At 36.5% G+C, this 19,516-nt stretch overlaps 2 protein-coding genes across 2 annotated transcripts; one reads left to right on the forward strand and one right to left on the reverse strand.

Annotated features, from left to right (window-relative positions):
* Nucleotides 1-4,830: 4,830 nt before the first annotated feature.
* On the forward strand, nucleotides 4,831-13,034 carry LOC141713033 (lysine-specific demethylase JMJ27-like). Its single transcript, XM_074516242.1, has 14 exons — nucleotides 4,831-5,015; nucleotides 5,230-6,733; nucleotides 7,001-7,128; nucleotides 7,757-7,856; nucleotides 7,986-8,118; nucleotides 8,224-8,287; nucleotides 8,379-9,135; nucleotides 9,542-9,871; nucleotides 10,290-10,913; nucleotides 10,988-11,060; nucleotides 11,148-11,233; nucleotides 11,595-11,714; nucleotides 12,243-12,313; nucleotides 12,668-13,034. The coding sequence occupies exons 2-14, from the start codon at nucleotides 5,240-5,242 to the stop codon at nucleotides 12,738-12,740; spliced, it is 4,053 nt and encodes a 1,350-aa protein (XP_074372343.1). The 5' UTR covers nucleotides 4,831-5,015; nucleotides 5,230-5,239; the 3' UTR covers nucleotides 12,741-13,034.
* Nucleotides 13,035-13,743: 709 nt separating this feature from the next.
* On the reverse strand, nucleotides 13,744-18,111 carry LOC141713034 (putative pectinesterase/pectinesterase inhibitor 61). The gene is made up of 3 exons (XM_074516243.1): nucleotides 17,027-18,111; nucleotides 16,803-16,939; nucleotides 13,744-14,697 (listed from the first exon to the last, which is right to left on the reverse strand). The coding sequence occupies exons 1-3, from the start codon at nucleotides 17,974-17,976 to the stop codon at nucleotides 14,000-14,002; spliced, it is 1,785 nt and encodes a 594-aa protein (XP_074372344.1). The 5' UTR covers nucleotides 17,977-18,111; the 3' UTR covers nucleotides 13,744-13,999.
* Nucleotides 18,112-19,516: the final 1,405 nt, after the last annotated feature.

The following is a 19,516-nucleotide window of genomic DNA, read 5'->3' on the forward strand; positions in this document are numbered from 1 at the left end:
ATCAGCACAGAGTCCACAATAGTTTCTATTCCAAGTTCATTCACTTCTACTCTCTCGATGGATATTGCTCATCCGTCGAGTAGTGATTGTATCCCGACGGATAAGCTTAACAGCAGTTATCCGTCGGATAGCAAAACCACTAACCCGATGGATATTACTCATCCGTCGAGTGTCTCTGCACAGCTTCAAACTTCATTTATTTCTAGTGCAGAAGAATTAGTGGTTGTACAGTCACTCTTAGGATTGAGGGAAGAGAGTGCTATGAGTGAGAGTCTGGGTTGCACCCAGGAAAAAGGAGAGCAAAAGATTGAAAATATGCAATCCATTTCTTCAGGATTGGCAAAAGAAAGTGAGAGGAGTCCCACCTTAGATGGTGAAGGTGAGGGTGTGAGGGTGGGGAGCCAGGGTGAGACCCTGATGCAACAAAAGAGAGAACACGAGAGAAATGCAGGTACAGGAGCTATAAGGATGGATGTCAATGCTAGTGAGTTAATGAATGTCCAAGATGCAGACAGGGAGGGACTATCTCAGCAACCTCAAGCTATTATAGATTCCACCTCCCTTGATGATGAGGCATTTACTCACCCTGTTCCAGCTTATCAACTTTTAGTTGAACAGGGCAATGACAATGCAAAAAGGATGCTCAATCTAGTGCATACCACTCAGTCAATGCTAAGAGCTAAGGATGCCATCACAGCTTTGCCTTCTACAGCTGGTGATGTGGATTATGAGACTGGTGGTTCAGCAGATTTCTTTGGTGATGAAGGTGGAGATAGTGAAGAAGAGGCATTGGACATAGGGGGAGAAGTAGGTTCAAGTTCAAGATCAGGAATGCCATCATGGGCGTTTTTAAAATACTGTGATGAGCACTACTTCAAGACAACCCTGATTCAACTAATCAATGAAATAAATACTGCTCTTCAAACCACTACAAATGCCAACACCAAGAAGCTCCTTCAAGCACATCTTGCTTCTCTGCAACTGCAACAGATTCAAGGCTTCCAACATGCTAGAGATGTTAACACCATCAAGGGTGATATTGATGAGATGAAGAAGGCCATTTCAGACAAAATGGATTATAAGCTTCCAGAAGCCACAATGTTTGACATCAAGAGGCAACTAAGGAAAAATTCTGATCTTGCAACAAAGATAGATGCTTTGGATGCAAGAGTGTCAGCTATGGAAGCATTTCTAACATCCATTCATCTTCATCAAGCCTAACAGACAGATTTACTTCAGAAATTGGTGGCTGCTCAAACTTCCTCCTCTACTCTACTTGATGATAACAAAAAGGGGGAGAAAGGACCAAGTGAGGGGGAGAAGCTTCAAATTCAAATCAGTCAAGTAATTGTGCCCACAATTACTTTCCCCAAGCCACCAGTAACAAATAGTATAGATCTGATCAATACAGCAGCAACCAACTTAAGAGCAGCTGAAAAGGAGCAGTTGAAGCCAATCAATTGGGAGAAAATTGATGAGGACATACAAAGGAAGTTTGGGCTAGTAAAGGAGCCAGTAAAGTCAACCATTCATCACTCTGAAGTCAAACAGATCTCTATGAATGAAATGAGCATGAACTATCAGGAAAGAGAACATCCATCCTGCATCAAACCTCCAAAAGCTGAAATTATTATGAAGCCAAGGGTAAACTATCCAAAATCATCATTAAAGAATCCTTTGGATACAATGTATGAGACACCTAAACCTGATGAGAAGAAGCTTCTGTCAAGGTCAATTGCCTTCTACAAGGATCCAGCTGATTCAGCTTTAAAGAGAAGAATTGCTAAAGTTTTCAAGAATGGGAAAGAAATTTGTGTGGTGGTTGGACATCCTCAATTTGCTCAAGCAAAGAGAGAAGAAAAGGCAAGATTGAAGCAGGAAAAGAAGCAAGCTATTCTAGATGCCAAAAAGGCTAAGCAAAAGAAAGAGCAAGCTGCTATCTTGGCCAAGCTACAAGCTGTGAAACCAACACAACAGATTCCTTCTCAGCCATCTGGAATCACTGAATCTCAAGATCCACAGAAGCAAGTTCAATTAGAACAGAAGAAATCTCCAAGATACAAGGAATTGGCCAAAAGAACCAAAAGGAAACTGGATTTTGTTGATAAGGAATTGAAGGATCAGTTTTTTAAGGAATCCACTTCAACTACAACTCAAGCATCAAAACCCAATGTGGTATTTGAAGACATCAAGGTGGTGGATCCTTACAGAAACATTCATGGTGAACCTATTGTGCCTAAGGATGAACCAATAGACTGGGAGAGCTTACCAATTCCTGACTTCAATTTGCCAATCCTTAGCAAGCCAAAGAGAACAAAGTCAAGAGCAGTCAAGAAAGTGAAGCTGTCACCTCTCAAATCCAAATCTCTAGTCAAAGCTCAATCTAAAGTCAATAAGGGAGATTACATGTACATGTGTGACATCAAGGAATTCTCTGATCTAAATCTCTATCTAGATGAACTAGAAGAAGTGAGAGGAATTAATGCATACAGAAACCTACCTGAAAGGCTAGTTTTCAAGTACAAGGGAGGAAAGGAGATTCAATGACCACTTCACAGGATCCTTCAAGAAAGCCAAGTTGTACTGCTTAAGTTTTATTCATCTTTCAAGAAGAATTTTGGGTTCAATGTAACTGCAAGAAGATTGGTTCTAAAGAAGATTGAAGAACTGAGGAGTTTTAGAGCTAAAGATGCACTCCCAAAGACTCTACTTATCCCTTACACAGGGAGAAGAGTGCATCTAAGGCCCTACTGGCTGAGAGAGTTCATGGATGACAAATGAGTGAGAAGATTTTTCAGACTAGAAGACCAATTGAGCATCTCTAGCAATGAGACTCTCTTGGAGATGCAAGAAAAACTAAATCTCTCAAAATCTGATGAACTGGAATTCCATAGACAGCTCCAAAATCAGATAGAAGAAAATAACAGAAAGCTTGGAAAGAGATCCAGACCTTCAAGTAACTAGATAAATCTGCTCAGGCTAGAGGAGCACCTTGAAAATGACTGTGAGCTAAACTTTGTAGATTTTGTTAATTGAAGCACTTTACAGTTTTATATATTTACTTTCAAAGCTGTATTTTTAGGGTGTTTTGTTATCATCAAGTTTCTCTTAATTTATGGCTACAATTCTAGTAGACATAAATTGGGGGAGATTGTTGTGTATATGTTGTGTACTTGATGATTTCATTAACAAAACACATTGGTAGATTTTACTTAGTGAAAAATGTAGCACTCGACGGATAAGGATTGTAGTCCCGACGGATGACTCAATATAGTCCCGACGGATGATGATTTATTATCCATCAAGTGAGTAGCTTATGTAACAATAAGTCTGTAGCACATTTCTGCATACACCATTGTTTAGATTCTGTAAGTAGTACTCAAGTCATGTTGACTTTATCTAGATATGCAGAATAGGTTGATTAATTGTACATAGATGATGTCTTGTAATCCTGCATAAATGAAATGAAGTCAAGTGCCAGATTGCTACCCGACGGATAAACAACAACGCCATTCGGCGGATGATCAACGAGACAACCCGACGGATGATCATGAACTCGATGGATGATCATGAACCCGACGGATAAAGAATTCAAACATTTGTTGATAATGACAACACAGTCACATGCGTCGAGTGTATGCAAATGGAATGTGGAAGCCTATTCAACTGGGTTTTCGAGAACAAAGAAGCATTGTCATTTTCATGCTATTATGAAGATATTCAAAGATGCTGGAATAGAGTAATGGAGTAGCATAGTAATAGACTTGATAGTTTTTGTTTTATTATCTTGTCTTATTACTTTGTAATCTTGGTGATATATAAACCAAGAAGTAACAAATAGAATAACTAACTAAGCAACCAAGAGAGAAATATTTGTAAGCTGCATTCTTAGCATTTCTCTGCATTCTTAGTTGTTCTACATTTGTAAGCAGCTGTGAGCATTTTGCTACACAGAGTTCTCTCAATATATATTATATATCTCTGGTGGATACATTCAAATCCACCAGAAAGTTTTTAAAGACTTGTGTTTTTAATTACTTGTATTTTGATTCATTTGAAGTTATTATTCCGCACTCTGCAAATCAATTCACAATGATATATATATTTAAGTTAGAATAATTTTTATTTAAAAAAAAGTTTCAAGAATTCCATTCAACCCCCTTATATAATTTTTATTGAATTGTTAAGGGACTAACCGGAAGGGCACCCTACTTTTAATGCCTCCACCCTGTAATTGCCTAATATAATCAATAGCCCAATTGCTATATTTACTTTGTAACTTTTTTTTTGTTGTCATTATTTACCAAGTAAATATATGTAAACCCGCATATATATTCTAACACCAATTTATATTTGTAAAATGAGAGTCAACTTAACAATTATAATTCTTAAAAAAAAAATTGTTATAGGGGATATAATAGTTAATGCTCCCACAAAGTATTAGATTTTATTATAATAATATTTTTTAATTTAATAAAATAAAATTTATAGCATTATAAATTTTAGTAACCCTTCAATAAAAAATTTCAAAACAAAAGACGAGATTGAAAATTATTAAGAAATATAAGCACATTCTAAATTTAATAATAACATGAAACAAAAATGGTAAAAAATGAATAAAATGATAGCGAAACATAAAAAATAAAGAAAGATATTACTAGCGGGATGAATGAAAAAATGGGGTGACCGGTTTCACCGGGCGTCGTAACAGCATTGGGTATAGACTGGAGGTGATTGGGGGAATGAAGATATGACTTGATATTCGGAATATTTGTTTAGGAGATATCTGATACTACTATTTACTAAGTACTTATTAAATTAAATGAATGAATAAAGGGGCACAGAATATTATTTTACCCAACTCCGGGGTATGTAGGGTGTACACAAATAGTACGAGGTGCCTCCTCGACAATACTTACTAACATATTTGTTGAAGTCCTGGAAAAAACAAAATCCAAGCAGCACAAACGAAACGACTCATCACCGTCCTTTCATCAAGCTCCCCCCCCCCCACTGTAAGTACATCTGTACAACACTTTCATTTATTCACACTTACTTTGCTTCTATTTCACTTTTACTTTTACTTGGCTCTCATTTCTTCTATTAGTATTATTGCTAGCTAGGTTAATGTGAATGTTTATTATTATTATTATTATTATTATTATTATTATTATTATTATTATTATTATTATTATTTTCCTTTTTGTGTTTTGTGAATCACTCTGGCAGTCTGTTGATAATGGGTTCTGACACTTGTTTGAATGAGGGTTCTGAGGAGGATGAGGAGTGTAGTAGGGTTGTTTCTATGAATAATGGGGATTGGGAGGATAATAAAAAGAGGACTTTTGATCAGATTTTTGGTGAGGAGGGTCATTCTATTGGCCTTAAAACTCGTAGGAGAGGGAGGCCCAAGGGTTCTAAAAATAAGAAGAAAAAGATTGTTTCTTTTCGAGGAGAGACTGTCTTTGATCACAGTTTTGAGGGGGTTGTGGCTGTAGGCCAAGTGAAGGCTAGGAGAGGGAGGCCAAAGGGTTCCAAGAATAAGAAGAAACAAATTGTTTGTTTTCCGGGAGAGACCGGTTTTCATCAGAGTTTTCTATGTGATGAAGATGGGGCTCAGGGTAAAGGGAATATGAGGGGTCGGAGAGGGAGGCCAAAGGGTTCCAAGAATAAGAAAAAAAAGATTGTGGCAGGTGATGTTAGTAATCAGTTTCTTGTTAATTTACAAGGAGAAAGAGACATTTTGGCAGGGATGACTCATCAGATTTCGGAATGTGATAAAGAGGAGGCTCAGACTCTAGGGCGGAAAACTGTTGGGAGACAGAGACGTAAGGCTTCTAAGATTAAGGAAAGAATTGTTGTTTTACGTACGGGTCGTCGGGGTCGGCCAAAGGGTTCGAGAACTAAGAAGAAAGAGAATGGTGATGCAGGTAGTGGTTGGTTAGTTGTTTGGGAAAGAGACAGAGATATGGTGGCACAAGTAAGTGGTGAAGGAACTGATAAACCCAAAGGTCAGGAAATTCATGATGCAGTTGATTCGAGTAGTGATTGTACAATTGTTTGGGAAAGAGACAGAAAAATGGTGGCAGGAGTAACCGGTGAAGGAATTGATAAACCCAAAGGTCGCCGTGGCCGACCAAAGGGTTCAAAAAACAAGAAAAAGAATTTTGGAGCTGAAGAGAAGATTGAGGATCCCCGTGGGAATGTTCTTGAAGTAGAGGAGATGACAGGAATGCCTGGTTTAAAAACTACTAAAAGAGACAAGCTTATTGAAGAGAAACAAGTAGTGCTTGATGCAGAAGAGAACCTTTTTTGTAAGAGTACTATGGGCAATGGTCACATAACTGACGAGAAAGTTGTTGCAGTTAATGGTAGACCTTTAGCCAAATGTTCTGCCACTAGCTTTGACGTATTAGGAATTGTTAAGAACAGAGATCAAGATGGTAGCTCTAAAGTCATGAAGAATAAGAACAGAACCTTTGCCTCATCGAAAAGGAGCTTACGTGGAGATAGCATGGTGTTTCACAAATGCAAGTCAGGTCAAGTAGGGGGTTATGAGAAAAAGCCTCTTCATGTTGTTGCCAGTGATATTGGTGCCAACAATAAGGAGTTGATTACAGACAAGGATCTTGGAAGGTATCAAGGAAGACCAAGGAAGTGCGTCAAGGAGGTTAACAACTCCAAATGCATGGGTGTCACAAAAGATGATGGATACAGCGATGCAGAAATATCAGTGAGTTCTGTACTACAGTAAATGAATTTAAATATCAAATGAACCTATTGTTTCTACAGTCTAGTCATTGAACCTATTGGTAGCTTTTGGCCTCGGTCCCCATATACGGAGACCACGAACAGTGACCCTTGGGATCATTCTTCATTATATCTGCACCTAGATGCCATTGTGGTTTTTCATTCTGCAAGATCATACAATCATACAGTGCATGTCTGCTATTCTTTTGCGCCTGCAGTTCTTCCTACTCTGACAATGATTTTGATTTAGGACAAAACAAGACGGAATTCGGAGCAACGGAGTTTAACTTGTCACCAATGTAGAAATATTAAGAGCAATGTTGTTAATTGTATGAAGTGCAAGAGGAGACGCTACTGCCCCGAGTGCTTGACAAAGTGGTAAAAAGAAATTACAACTTATTTTCAGTTATTAAGGTGTAAATATGACTGTTCTGTCTTTTTTTATTAATATTGCACTTTTACTGGTTTGAAGTTGGAATTTTACCTATTGCATATAGAGTGGATTAAATGTGTTTTTTTTTGTTTTTTGTACAACACCATAAAAACACTATTTATACGGAACGACGGGAATATATTTATTCGTCTTCCTTTCCTACAGCTGACTCAATAGCATCTACGCTCTTTGATCTCAAGAATTTTGAGAATAAATTTGTAAGCAGGCTAGTTTTGCTGTTAAATTGTTATTTGTGTTTGTGCAGACTGCAAAATTTTATAATTTACTCTCGTGCAAGATATTTGTTGCAGGATTAAGAAACGAGTTCCTATTTGTGATACATCTATTGACTTCTTTTCCAGTTTAATATTTAAGTATGATGACCCCTAGAATTTACAATGCTATACCATACCTTAATTCTTGATGGTCTCCTTGTATTCTCTAGCAAGGCTTTCAAGTTCTCTGTAATTTTTCCAACCATGTTGTTGGCTTGTCCTTCTAGATTCTCCTTGCTGACTTGCATAGGTAATCTGTCTTGCTTTTCTCTAAGAATGTTGAAAATGTAATCAACAGGTACCCCGAGAGAACAATATTGGATGCGAAGAATGCTTGCCCATATTGCTGCAGGAATTGTAATTGCAAACCTTGTCTTCAGGCAGATATGATCCCCATGGTAGGTATCTCCTTTTTGTAGCCAAGTTTCCTTTTTGTTTACTTATTTGAATCAGCGTTCTTATATTATTTACTTAAAAATTCTTCTAAAAATTAGTTTCAACTGAATTAGCTGTTTTGGTTTTGATAGGATACTCGTTACGAAGTAGATGAGAATATTAGATTGCAAAGGTCAGTTTATCTGCTTCAAAAAACTCTGCCTCTTCTCAGGCATATTCAGGAGGAGCAGAGCTGTGAGATTGATGTGGAAGCCCGCATACAGGGTATAAAAGACTTTTGCAATTAAAGAGCTGGAGGCTGCAGCTAGATAAGTTTTTGATGAGATCTTTAATGGTTCTTTTATTTATTTATATATACTATTCATGTAGGATTTCAATTTAGAGAAGCGGATGTAGGAAAAGCAGCAGTTGATGATGATGACCGAGTGTACTGGTAACAGTCTTTCTTACCACTAACAAAGTGAGATCATAATTTCTAAACATATCTTAGTTTTTAACATATATTTAATAAACTTTTTCCCCAGTGACAATTGCAATACGTCTATAGTTAACTTCCTTCGAAGCTGCCCAAACCCAGATTGCTCTTATGATCTCTGTCTCAGTTGCTGCCGTGAACTCAGAAAAGGCATCCAACCTGGTGGCACTGAAGCAGATTCTTCTTACCACCAATTCTTGGAGAGATCTCACAAAAATGTTACAAATGTGGGGGAACCAGATTCGGAAAACATTCTGGAGAGCCAAGTGACTCTTCCAGTAGATGTTTGTTTACATGACATGTCCGGCAACTTTCCAGATTGGATGGCAGAGACTAATGGTGCCATACCTTGTCCTCCCAATGCGCGTGGAGGTTGTGGTTCTAGAATTCTATCACTGAGACGAATTCTTGATGCTGACTGGGTGCTTAAGCTAATATGTAAAGCAGAAGCTCTTGTAAGCAACCATCGCTTGCCAGATGTTGAGGTTTTAGAAGGTTGTCATATCTGCATTCCCAACAGTTCTGCACAAGATAGTAGCAAGGTTTATTCTAATGTACGACAGGCTGCTAATAGGAAAAATAGCAATGACAACCTTCTATACTGTCCAGTTGCTGATAAATCAAGTGAACAAGAATTTAAGCATTTTCAAATGCATTGGACAAAAGGTGAACCAGTTATAGTTAGAGATGTCCTAGAAAAAACCTCGGGTCTTAGTTGGGAGCCAATGGTCATGTGGAGGGCTTTCAGGAGTACTAAGAAGGAAGCATTCAGTGTTCCGGCAATTGATTGCTTTGACTGGTGCGAGGTATGCATGTAGCTTATTAATTTTCCCCATGTGGTTTCCATTCATCTCAAGAGTCTCCAAGGTTCCTCTATTTGTGCTTTTAATTTTTAAAGTGTTCATATATGATTGCTTGTATAAATTTTTTAATTGCATTACTTGACAAGCAGCAATAAAAAAGCTGAATATAGACTTCTTGCATGTGTATTCATTCATCAAACTAAGTTTATGGTTGGTGTTATCTTTGTTGCTTTGCCATTATAAATATGGAATACGCCGAACATCTGAACCATATAGGATTCGTGTTTCCAATACATCTATTAATAAGATGCACAGTAATGCTTCAGCGAGCCTTGTACATCAATCTTTAGGTGTATTTCTATTCTCTCAAGTTGTCAGATGAGCTTTTATTGTACTTTCCTTGTTTCAGGTAGAAATTAATATTCACCAGTTCTTCAGAGGCTACTTAGAGGGTCGAAGGCATCGTAGTGGGTGGCCAGAGATGTTGAAGCTTAAGGACTGGCCACCAACAAACTCGTTCGAAGAATGTTTGCCTAGACATGGTGCTGAATTTATTGCCATGCTTCCCTACAGTGATTATACTCATCCCAAGTCTGGTGTTTTGAATCTTGCTACAAAACTTCCTGACGCTGCTCCGAAGCCAGATTTAGGACCAAAGACTTACATTGCTTATGGATATCCAGATGAGCTTGGTAGAGGGGATTCAGTTACAAAATTGCATTGCGACGTTTCTGATGCAGTATGTATATTCTTAACAGACCTTTTCTATACATTACTCGCCGAGCTGTGTTTATTATAATTTCTAGCATCATGTAAAGCTGCAGTCACAGGACTTACCTTTAGTCTTGGCTATATATTTCTTTCAGGAGTGAATACAGTTTCTTGTTATATTTCTTACTAGTTCATCTAAACAGAAGTACCATATGTGTTGTTTTTTTGAATCAGGCATATGTGTGTGAGTTGATTAGAGGTATTCACATATTAACGTATTTGTACTTATGCATGTACATAATGTTTTCATCCCATAGTAGATGAGGCTTTTACTGAAAATGTTAAAAACCTGTCCCCTGTTGTTATTCGAGATCGACTTTAATTTTTTTAATACCTTCATCCCTTGCTCTTTGACTCTCATTGTTATATTCTTCTTTTTTCTCAAGGTAAACATACTGACACACACAAGAAAATCAGAGATTGGTACTTATAAACTTAAAACCATCAATGCATTGCAAAAAAAATATAATGCTGAAGATGAAAATGACTTCCTGGGTGGTGTAACACATAAGCATGGAAGCACCAATTCACAAACCAGATGCTCTGATGCTGAAAAGAACTTGTGTTTCCAAGGTGATGTAATTGTAGAAGCAAACTTTGGGGGTATAGGTTGTAGTGGCAACGGTACAAGTGTAACCAGCCATTCACCCTTAGTAGATAAAGCTGCAGCAGGCCAAGATTGTCCTAGTATGGATCCTATTAAAACTCCTTGCCGCTCTTCTAAAATTGAAGATTCATGCAATAACACATTCTCACAACACTCCGAGGATAGGAAGCCTAGCAACGATAATCATGTCCTGGATGCAAATATCCTGAGCTATAAAACCACAGCTGTGGCAGAGGCAAATGTTGTTGCAGATCCAACTAATAGAGAAAATGATAGTGTTGAGGTTGGTCATGGAGGTGCTGTTTGGGATATTTTCCGTAGGCAGGATGTGCCCAAGTTGATTGAGTACTTGCTTAAGCATAGGAAAGAATTCCGTGACATAAAGAATCTTCCTATGAATTTGGTGGGTACCATTGCTTTATGAACACTAGTAAATATTGTTTTTTGAATCCTGATCTCACTTGGTGCTTGCTACAGGTTGTACATCCCATTCATGACCAGACTTTCTACTTGAATGAGAGGCACAAGAGACAGTTGAAGGAGGAATTTGGTAAGAACTTCTTCATATTCATGTAATTGTTGTAGTGTTGTTACTTAATAGTATAGTTAGACTAATATTGGTAATTTGCTTCTGCAGAAATTGAACCATGGACATTTGAGCAACACCATGGCGAGGCTGTGTTCGTTCCTGCTGGATGCCCGCATCAAGTGAGAAATAAGCAGGTGATGTCTTTTGCTTAAAAATATAAACCTATCTATTTGTGGCATTATTCTTGTGCTTGTTGTCCCATAGCCATCATGAATATATTATCATCTTGTCAACTGAATCTTCTAATCACTAAACCAGAAGCACTATAGCTTGGAGTACTTTATATTTATTTTACTATATTTTGTTTAGCTGTCGACGTTATCAGATGGTATTGGATTTATGAAGCTTTCTTGAACAAATAGCTATACCATGATTTCCTTACAGTGTCTTGTGATAAACTTTTTTTAGTTATTCAACCTCGCTTGGTCCTATTTACATGAGCTTTTGCTCAATATTTCCAAACAATAATTAGTTTGCTATGTTCTTTAATTACAGTCATGTATTAAAGTGGCCCTTGACTTTGTCTCCCCTGACAATGTTGAAGAATGCATCCGGTTGACAGATGAGTTTCGTTTGCTTCCAAAATCCCACAGATCCAAGGAAGATAAGTTGGAGGTACATATATTTGCATCATTGTTCTAATTATACATCTGAAGTATATTGTCTTGTGGATGGTGACAATTTGTATGCATATACATCGATCTAGTAGTCAATTGTGCAACTTTTTTACCAAGCAGTAATATTAGGTGTCAATAGTTTTAAGTAGCCCCTGCACAGTTTATCAACAAATTTCATTTAATGCTTTTTGATGTATGAATGTGTATTTTAATTTTTGGAGGCCTGGAGCCATGCATGTGTGATGTGTCTGAAAATGGACTTGAAGTTAATTTGCCAGAACGGGTTTTTGGAAAATCCTCTTTTAAAATACCATACATATATTAGGAGTTCAACTCAGTTAAATTATTCTTCAAATAAGTTTTTTATAGAGATTAGAGAATATGTTACATTATTTAGGCTACAATTGGTTGATATGGATCACATATACGTAATGCTTAATATGAGTTCGCATAACTAAATTGTGATAGAGCTAAAAGAGTATTTTTGTTGTATATATTTCTGACTAAAGAGTATTCATGTGTATAGGTTAAAAAGATGGCACTACACGCTGCGAATCTTGCTGTTGATGAAGCCAAACAACTGATGGAGAAACTTGGGTATGATTTTCATGTTATTTCCTTAAATACGTTGTGAAAATATGAGTAGCATCCGAAAGGGGGGGACTCTATCTTTTTCCAACAGAAGAGCTTGAATGATACAATACACCCATTCTCTATCTGAACCGGAACACGTGAATCTTGCTGCTTGAGCCCAGTAGAAAACCAGATTATTTTTTTGTGCTGAATGACAGAACCAGAATTTACCCTAAATAAAATATACATGAACCGGCACTCGGCTGTTATTTAACAGAGTAATGGTAGGAAGTAAGTAAGTTGCTAAAAACTCATATAAACTTTCAATATGTAATGGAAATGTTGGCATGTAATACGTATTTCTTATCTTTATGCCAGTACCCAACCGCGAGCTGGCAATTCGGCAGACCTAGCGGAACAAACAAGAACAGGAATTATGTGCTGCGAGTAAGGGATAGAACCAGCTTTAAAATTTGGAAAAAAGTGTTCTTGGATATGAAATTGTTCATTCTTTTGAAACAGTTCATCTGGCACATGGTGGGCTGTGTGATATTCATTGTGAAGACAGAGCTTGTTTAAGTACCTGTGGAAGCAATTAAATATATTAATCTGGTTGCATTGTTTACAAGTCAACTGCGTCATCTTTATAGAAACAGTCTTGGAAGTGAGTGCAGATAACTTGCGACTTGTGATGTACATTTTATTCGAGTATAAATTTGAGTCAATCTTCCCCTGCTTAATTTTATTCCGCTTCTGTAGTGTTAGTAAGCCTGAGTTTGCAAATTTTGAGTCATTTCATTAAAAAATTTGGGTTTAACTTGTTAACGCCATATGGAGGTGGAATCCAAGTAGGCTCACTGAACTTTTGACCAAAAATGTGGAGTCAAACCCTTTTTCCTAACTTGCTTTGCCCGCAGGGCATGGCTGTGTGCAACACAACACCACAAGGTGCAAAACTGCATACTACATATACCCATCTTAACATTGTTGTATAGATAGATCCTCCTCCTGTATGTTGTGTGTATGTACATATACATTAGCTGTCTGCATAATAATATTACACTCTCTCTTGGATGACTTTGTCAAAATTTAATTCATATATATATATATATATCAATCATAATACCTAATTACATATACATACATACCCTAGTTTCAGAGTCATTATCATACTCATACAATACTACGTGAAATGCCTATTTAAGTTGTTGAACCAACCCGTTTGTTGGACCTTATCATTATGGCCCAACTATTTTTGGACCCAATCAACGGATGGCTGGCCTTAATGTTAACATGGCTAGTCATTGCGCCCCCACCCCCAAAATTATCTACTCTTTTTGTTAAAGTGACTAAAAAGTTCTACACTTTTAACACGCAAAGCAAATCTGAAAACCTAAAATGAACCAACTTACGGTGTTTCTCTGTTCCAATGATTTTTCTACTTACACGTGAACTTCCCACAAACAAATTCTTTATTCACAATTAAATTATTTAAGTGTACATTGTCCTAAAGCTAAACAATAAACACCCAACGCCGCTATGGTTGCTGTATAGTTTTGTTCGAGTCAGATTTGACTGGACTAATTATTACATTCCGAAGAAGAAAAAGAAAATTTACTGTTAACTATAACTTCATATCATACACAAATATAAAGCAAAACATAAAATTTGAAGCTTCCAATTCTTGTAGCAGCACTCCACCATCACACTTTAAACTGTTAAACCTGACACGAAAGCCACCCCTGTTGCAGGTAACCACGAGGATCCGAATATAAATTGTCCAACCGTATACCTACCCGCTTCAACCGGAGATGTGATTACCCGGTAACCAGGCCACTTTACGCGTTGTCCAACCGCCCCTCCCGGACCAGAATTCATGTATTCCCCATAATACAATGTGTCAAGCGCGAAATTTCCATTCCACTCGAGCCATCCTCTGGGATGAATATGATCACCCATGTTTGACATCATGTACACTGTTCGTGAATATAATTTCCAAGGCCTTCCTAAATATGTAGGATAGCTGCCTTTGGATGCCTCCAGATCCGATGTTGCTACAATTTTACAAGCATGGATTGAGATACCCGTGTTTTGATTAGGATCTTTTCGGTTCTGAGCAGTAATTGTGTTTTTCTGACCGGGCATTGGCTTACGAGCGTAGATGTTACAACTCTGAAACACTACAGCTGCATTTCCGAATATGAAGTCCACCGTTCCATAAATATCACATTCTCGGTAAAACTGTCGGTTAGAATGTACGTATAAGGTATCCTGGTATCCGACAATGCTACACCTGTAAACGACACCGTGATCTGCTCCGATACGGAGAGCCACAGCCTGATGCTTTCCTGCTCCAGCATAGTTCTCAAATGATATGTCCCTTGCAATAAAACCAGCACCCGTTGCCGCTGTAGAACAAAATTGCAGTCTATGAGTTCAATCAATCATCTAGCTTAATTATGGCCCAAATTTGATAGAATATAAGAAAAGTCTAAACAATACTTGTCTGTTAAGGGCTGTCGTATTCTGTATGGTACTACGAAATTAATTAAGATGAAATATCAAGTGATAGCAGCAATCACAGGACTTGTTGCTTGGTGAGTCTTGACTCAGCTAACGAATGTTCTACTTTATTACTCCCTCCGTCCCCTCAATTCTTTATATCGGGGACGGAGTTGGACACTTTAATACTCTTATTAAATGTAGCTGCATAATTTTTTTTACATATTTTTTCTTTTAAATAAAATTATAATGTTCAAAATTTTATAAAAAAAAGAAATTTTTAAAATTAAATTATAAAAATATATTATATAATTACCTTAAAATATGTATCAAGTATGTAAAAAAAATTGTAAAAAAATAAAGGGGACGGAGACAGTATGACGAAACAAACGCAAAACAACAAAGATGGGTACTACATGGCATGTAATAACAGGCAAGTAAAAACAGGGACTATTAATCAGTGTGTGTGTATACTCGATATTCCAATATCTAGAATCCATATTTGTCTCCATGTATTTAGTCGTTTATAAACGACTTTTGATGTCGAGCACAAATTATTCCAGGAACACCAACGAGCACAAATTGAGGGGGTATTATATTGCTCAATAGATTAACACAAAAAGATAGGCTAAAATCAGTGTCGTCCTCAATATTCATATGGCGAAGCACAAATTTCACAATTTCAATGATTTAGGCATCCGATGCATGCATGTGTCAACATCTGGTCACATTATACTAGTGGAATGCTTTAAAATTTACCGCATAATTAAAATTAAAACAATGATCTATATAAATTAGGAGGTTAATCTTGAAATAACGTATTCCGTTATATATTATCATTATATTCACATAGAAAATTATTACATTTTATAGGACTTAACATTATCTTACGAAGAATAATATTATATTTTTATTATTATATTCATGAAAAGAAATATCACATTATGTAGCAATTAATAATCTCAATAATTATATTACAGAGAAGTATTATAAAATATATGATATTGCACGACAAAACTATTCTAATTAGTAGTCCATCATTTAACAATACAATGGTGAATTAAATCCTGTAATATATATTCTGTTAACAAACATTAGTGTCATTATAAGTTTTCAAACAAATAATTAGTTGAAGAAATGTGGGTGTTTGTGGTGGTTATGATTATTGGTCCATGTATGTGGATTGACGACTGTTTTTACATATTTTCATCCGTCAACTAACAAACCAACTTATTATTTAAATTAAAATGAACAATTTATGTTCCAACTCCTTTCAAGATATGTATGATTAGCCACCCTCCAAACAGGGGGTTATGCCAATGGCTACCGCGCTAATTTCATAATTAATGAATTGGTTAATGACCCCACTTATTTCGTTATCCAACTGATGCTTGTCGTGCATGATTTCGCAATCAATATTTGAGTTTAAATACTTGAATGAATAAAATAAACCAAGTTTCTTCTTCATTTAACAAATGACATAGCACGACTTGAAAAAAGATATAGACGACTCTGACGACATCGTTTGACAGCCATGAAAAAATAGTCTACTTTAGAATCTGCTACTTGTTGTCAGTATCTCTGGCGCCACATTAACTTACTTTTTTGCATATCTTTAACTTTATATATCTAATGTGTACTTACCTTACGTGTATACAATCAATGTCCCTCCCAAATATTTATAATTAAATTGGATACTAAATTTAAGAAAAATAATAAAATAATAGAAAAGATTTAAAAAGTGAATAAAGTAATTAAACTAATTAATATTATATATATAGTGTAAAAAAATAGTGGATGTAAGTATTTTAAAAATTATAAAAATTTTACTATTATTTAAAAAATTTAAAATGTAAATAATTAAAAAAAACATACAAAAAAAAGAAAATTATAAACAAATAAAAGAGATAGGGGGAGTATAAAATACATGTCCACGCCTACATGCAGCTAGGAATCGGACACAGACAGTGAAAGCACAGGAATTTAATCAAAAGGAGTAGAGAATAATTACCGAAAGAAGCGGTATGGAATGTTGTAACACTGTCACTAACGCTTTTTCGTCCTGTTATTACTGTTTTGCCCTTCCCCTCACCAATGAACATCACATTTATCTTCTTCCTTCCCACCTTAATATTATCCTCTTCGTACCTTCACAGTTATTTTCCAATGTCAGATACTAGACCAAACTTAATTATATTATTATTCTACTTCATTCATTTAGATAGTTGTACTTACTTTCCAGCTTTCACGTATATAACGGTACGCCGATTACTATGTTCCGGCACTTTCTTGATTGCCTCCACGATCGTCTTGACGGTCCCCGAACCGTCTTTCGCCACCACAATATCGGCATGTATGGACGATACAGGCGCACCTAATAATTTTCTATCTTTCCTTGACAACCATTTTGGAAACTCGTCCAATTCATCGTACTCTAATAATCTCCGATTTTGAATGGGAATTCCCCTAAAATCGTCATTCTTAGTCGCGGTAAATATTGCCAAGGCGTTGCTCACTAATTCAGACAAGTCTTTCAGTCTGTCCTCCATGTCTTTTTTTACTTTACTATTCACGCCCTCAAATCCCTCCGTACACGTGTCCTGGTTCGTCATGGCCGCGCTGAGCCACGTCAGCACGTCGTTATTGTTCCCTACAGCCTGTCCGTTACTTTTCTGTAGAGGCGCGACAGAGGTCAACGAGCGGGAGAGCTGGTCAACGGAGTCTTGAAGCAGTTCCAGGCAATCATCGTAGGCTGCACGTGTAAGCGAGTCCATCTGGAGGTTATTAATGTCGGTGGAAGTATAGAGTGCGCGCCCGAAATGCTGGAGAGTCATATTTACGGAAATGTGGACGAGGTCCGACGTAGAAGCAGTGACGGAACCAGGAAAGTCGAGTAGTGAATTGACACAGAGGTCAGGGTAGCGAGTTTTGCTACAGGCACGTGACATAGCCTGGCTTGGCTTCTGATGCGACATTTCTGCCTGGGATCCATCGGATTTATCTCGAATGCCCACAAGAACTGCAACGGAGACTCCTGATGCAACAATAAGCGTGACCGCAAATATTAACAGGAATTTGAGTTTAGACGATTTCTTGTTAATCGTAATGGACGAATTGCTTGTAGTAATTGGATTCAAGTCCCCAGGACTCCTGAGCTCAGTTGATCCCAGCCTACCGTACCCCATGACGACCGTATTTTATATAAATATGAATGTGTGTGCGTAAATAAGTACTCGTAAGTGTTAAGCAGAAGAGGTAGGATTAAGTAAAGAAATTAAATGAGCAAAGGGAGTTGCAGGGACTAGTAATGAGAGTGTTGGGGGGGGGTTATATATAATTGGGGTGGGGGTGGCATTGTAAGAAGAAATTAAAAAGAGGAGAAAGAAAGGGGGGGGGGGGTTGTTGTGAAGTCTATTCGGGAGACTCGGGCTACTTAGCTGTAATCTACTTCCATCACTTCCCTTCGCTACTGTTGTACGAACCATTTTAATTAATGGCCGGTTTTCTTTTTTTTTTTCTTTTTTTCTTTTCTTTTTTATTCCGTTGTAGTATGCTGTTCTAGAAGTGATTGAACTTTTAAATCACGGGATTTTTATTAGATTCAATCGTGGATTCTGTTATTTTACCACAAAAATATATACTAGTAAAATGTACTAGTACTGGTGCTCTGGTATTGGATGTTCCAGAATCCCTACAGCCTACAGGCCTTTTAATACTTTAAGTATCATTTCCCTCAGCCTTTACAGGATATCATGAATTTTAATTTGTAAAAAAATAGATAAATGTGTGAGCTTGTTTATTTAGTAGAAACAAAAACAAAATGCGACCTGATCTTCATTTCTATGGTCCGTATATACAGTATTTATTGATTGAGGAATTAACTTAAAAACTAATTATAAATTTTCCAAAGTTTTCTGGATGTCTGTGAATTTAGTGCATATACATCCATTTGATGTTGATGTAAAATTTAAGTTGTATCGGGTGGTCAAGTATGTTATATGTCAGAAACTTGTTGTACATGATTTAGGTCAAAAACTCGCCCTACATGTTTTAGGAATTAGTATTTCACTATTATGGAGAATTTGGAGTAAAAGGATTGGGTCCGTTTGGAATTTTTAAAAAATACATAATAATTATTATTTATATATTAATTTTTATAAAAATAAAAAATTTATAAAAGATAGTTAAATAAAATATAATAACTACGTATTATTCAAATTAATGATACAAATATTTTTTATATTATACTTTTGACGGATTCAAATTTGGATAATTTAAAATATTAAGATTTAGAATTTTTTTTAAGATTTAGAATATTATTTATGTTATTCCTAGTGGACTAACAATGAGATTTACAGAAGGGGGGGTTGAATGTAAATCTCAAAACTTTTTCAAGTTTTGAGCAGTTTATAAAGTTGTGTGTTCAAGAAGAACAAGTGTGTGAATTGCTTTATGCTAATACAGACAGATATATATTCAAGCACAAATGTAAAGAACACAACAGACCTTAAAAACTTTTCTGGTGGATTTGTTGTTCCACCAGAGATGGTATATTAGAAAATCTGTGATTAAACAATGTTGATCACAGCTGCATCCTAGTACAAACTAGATGAATTTTCTCTCAATGTTTTTCTAAACAGCTCTGGAAAATCTCACTTCTAATTACTAGCTTCTACTTGGTTTATATATTACCAAGTGTACAAGTGAAAAACAATATAAAAATAC

Source organism: Apium graveolens, chromosome 3 (assembly GCF_009905375.1).
Source record: "Apium graveolens cultivar Ventura chromosome 3, ASM990537v1, whole genome shotgun sequence".
NCBI classification, from domain to species: domain Eukaryota; kingdom Viridiplantae; phylum Streptophyta; class Magnoliopsida; order Apiales; family Apiaceae; genus Apium; species Apium graveolens.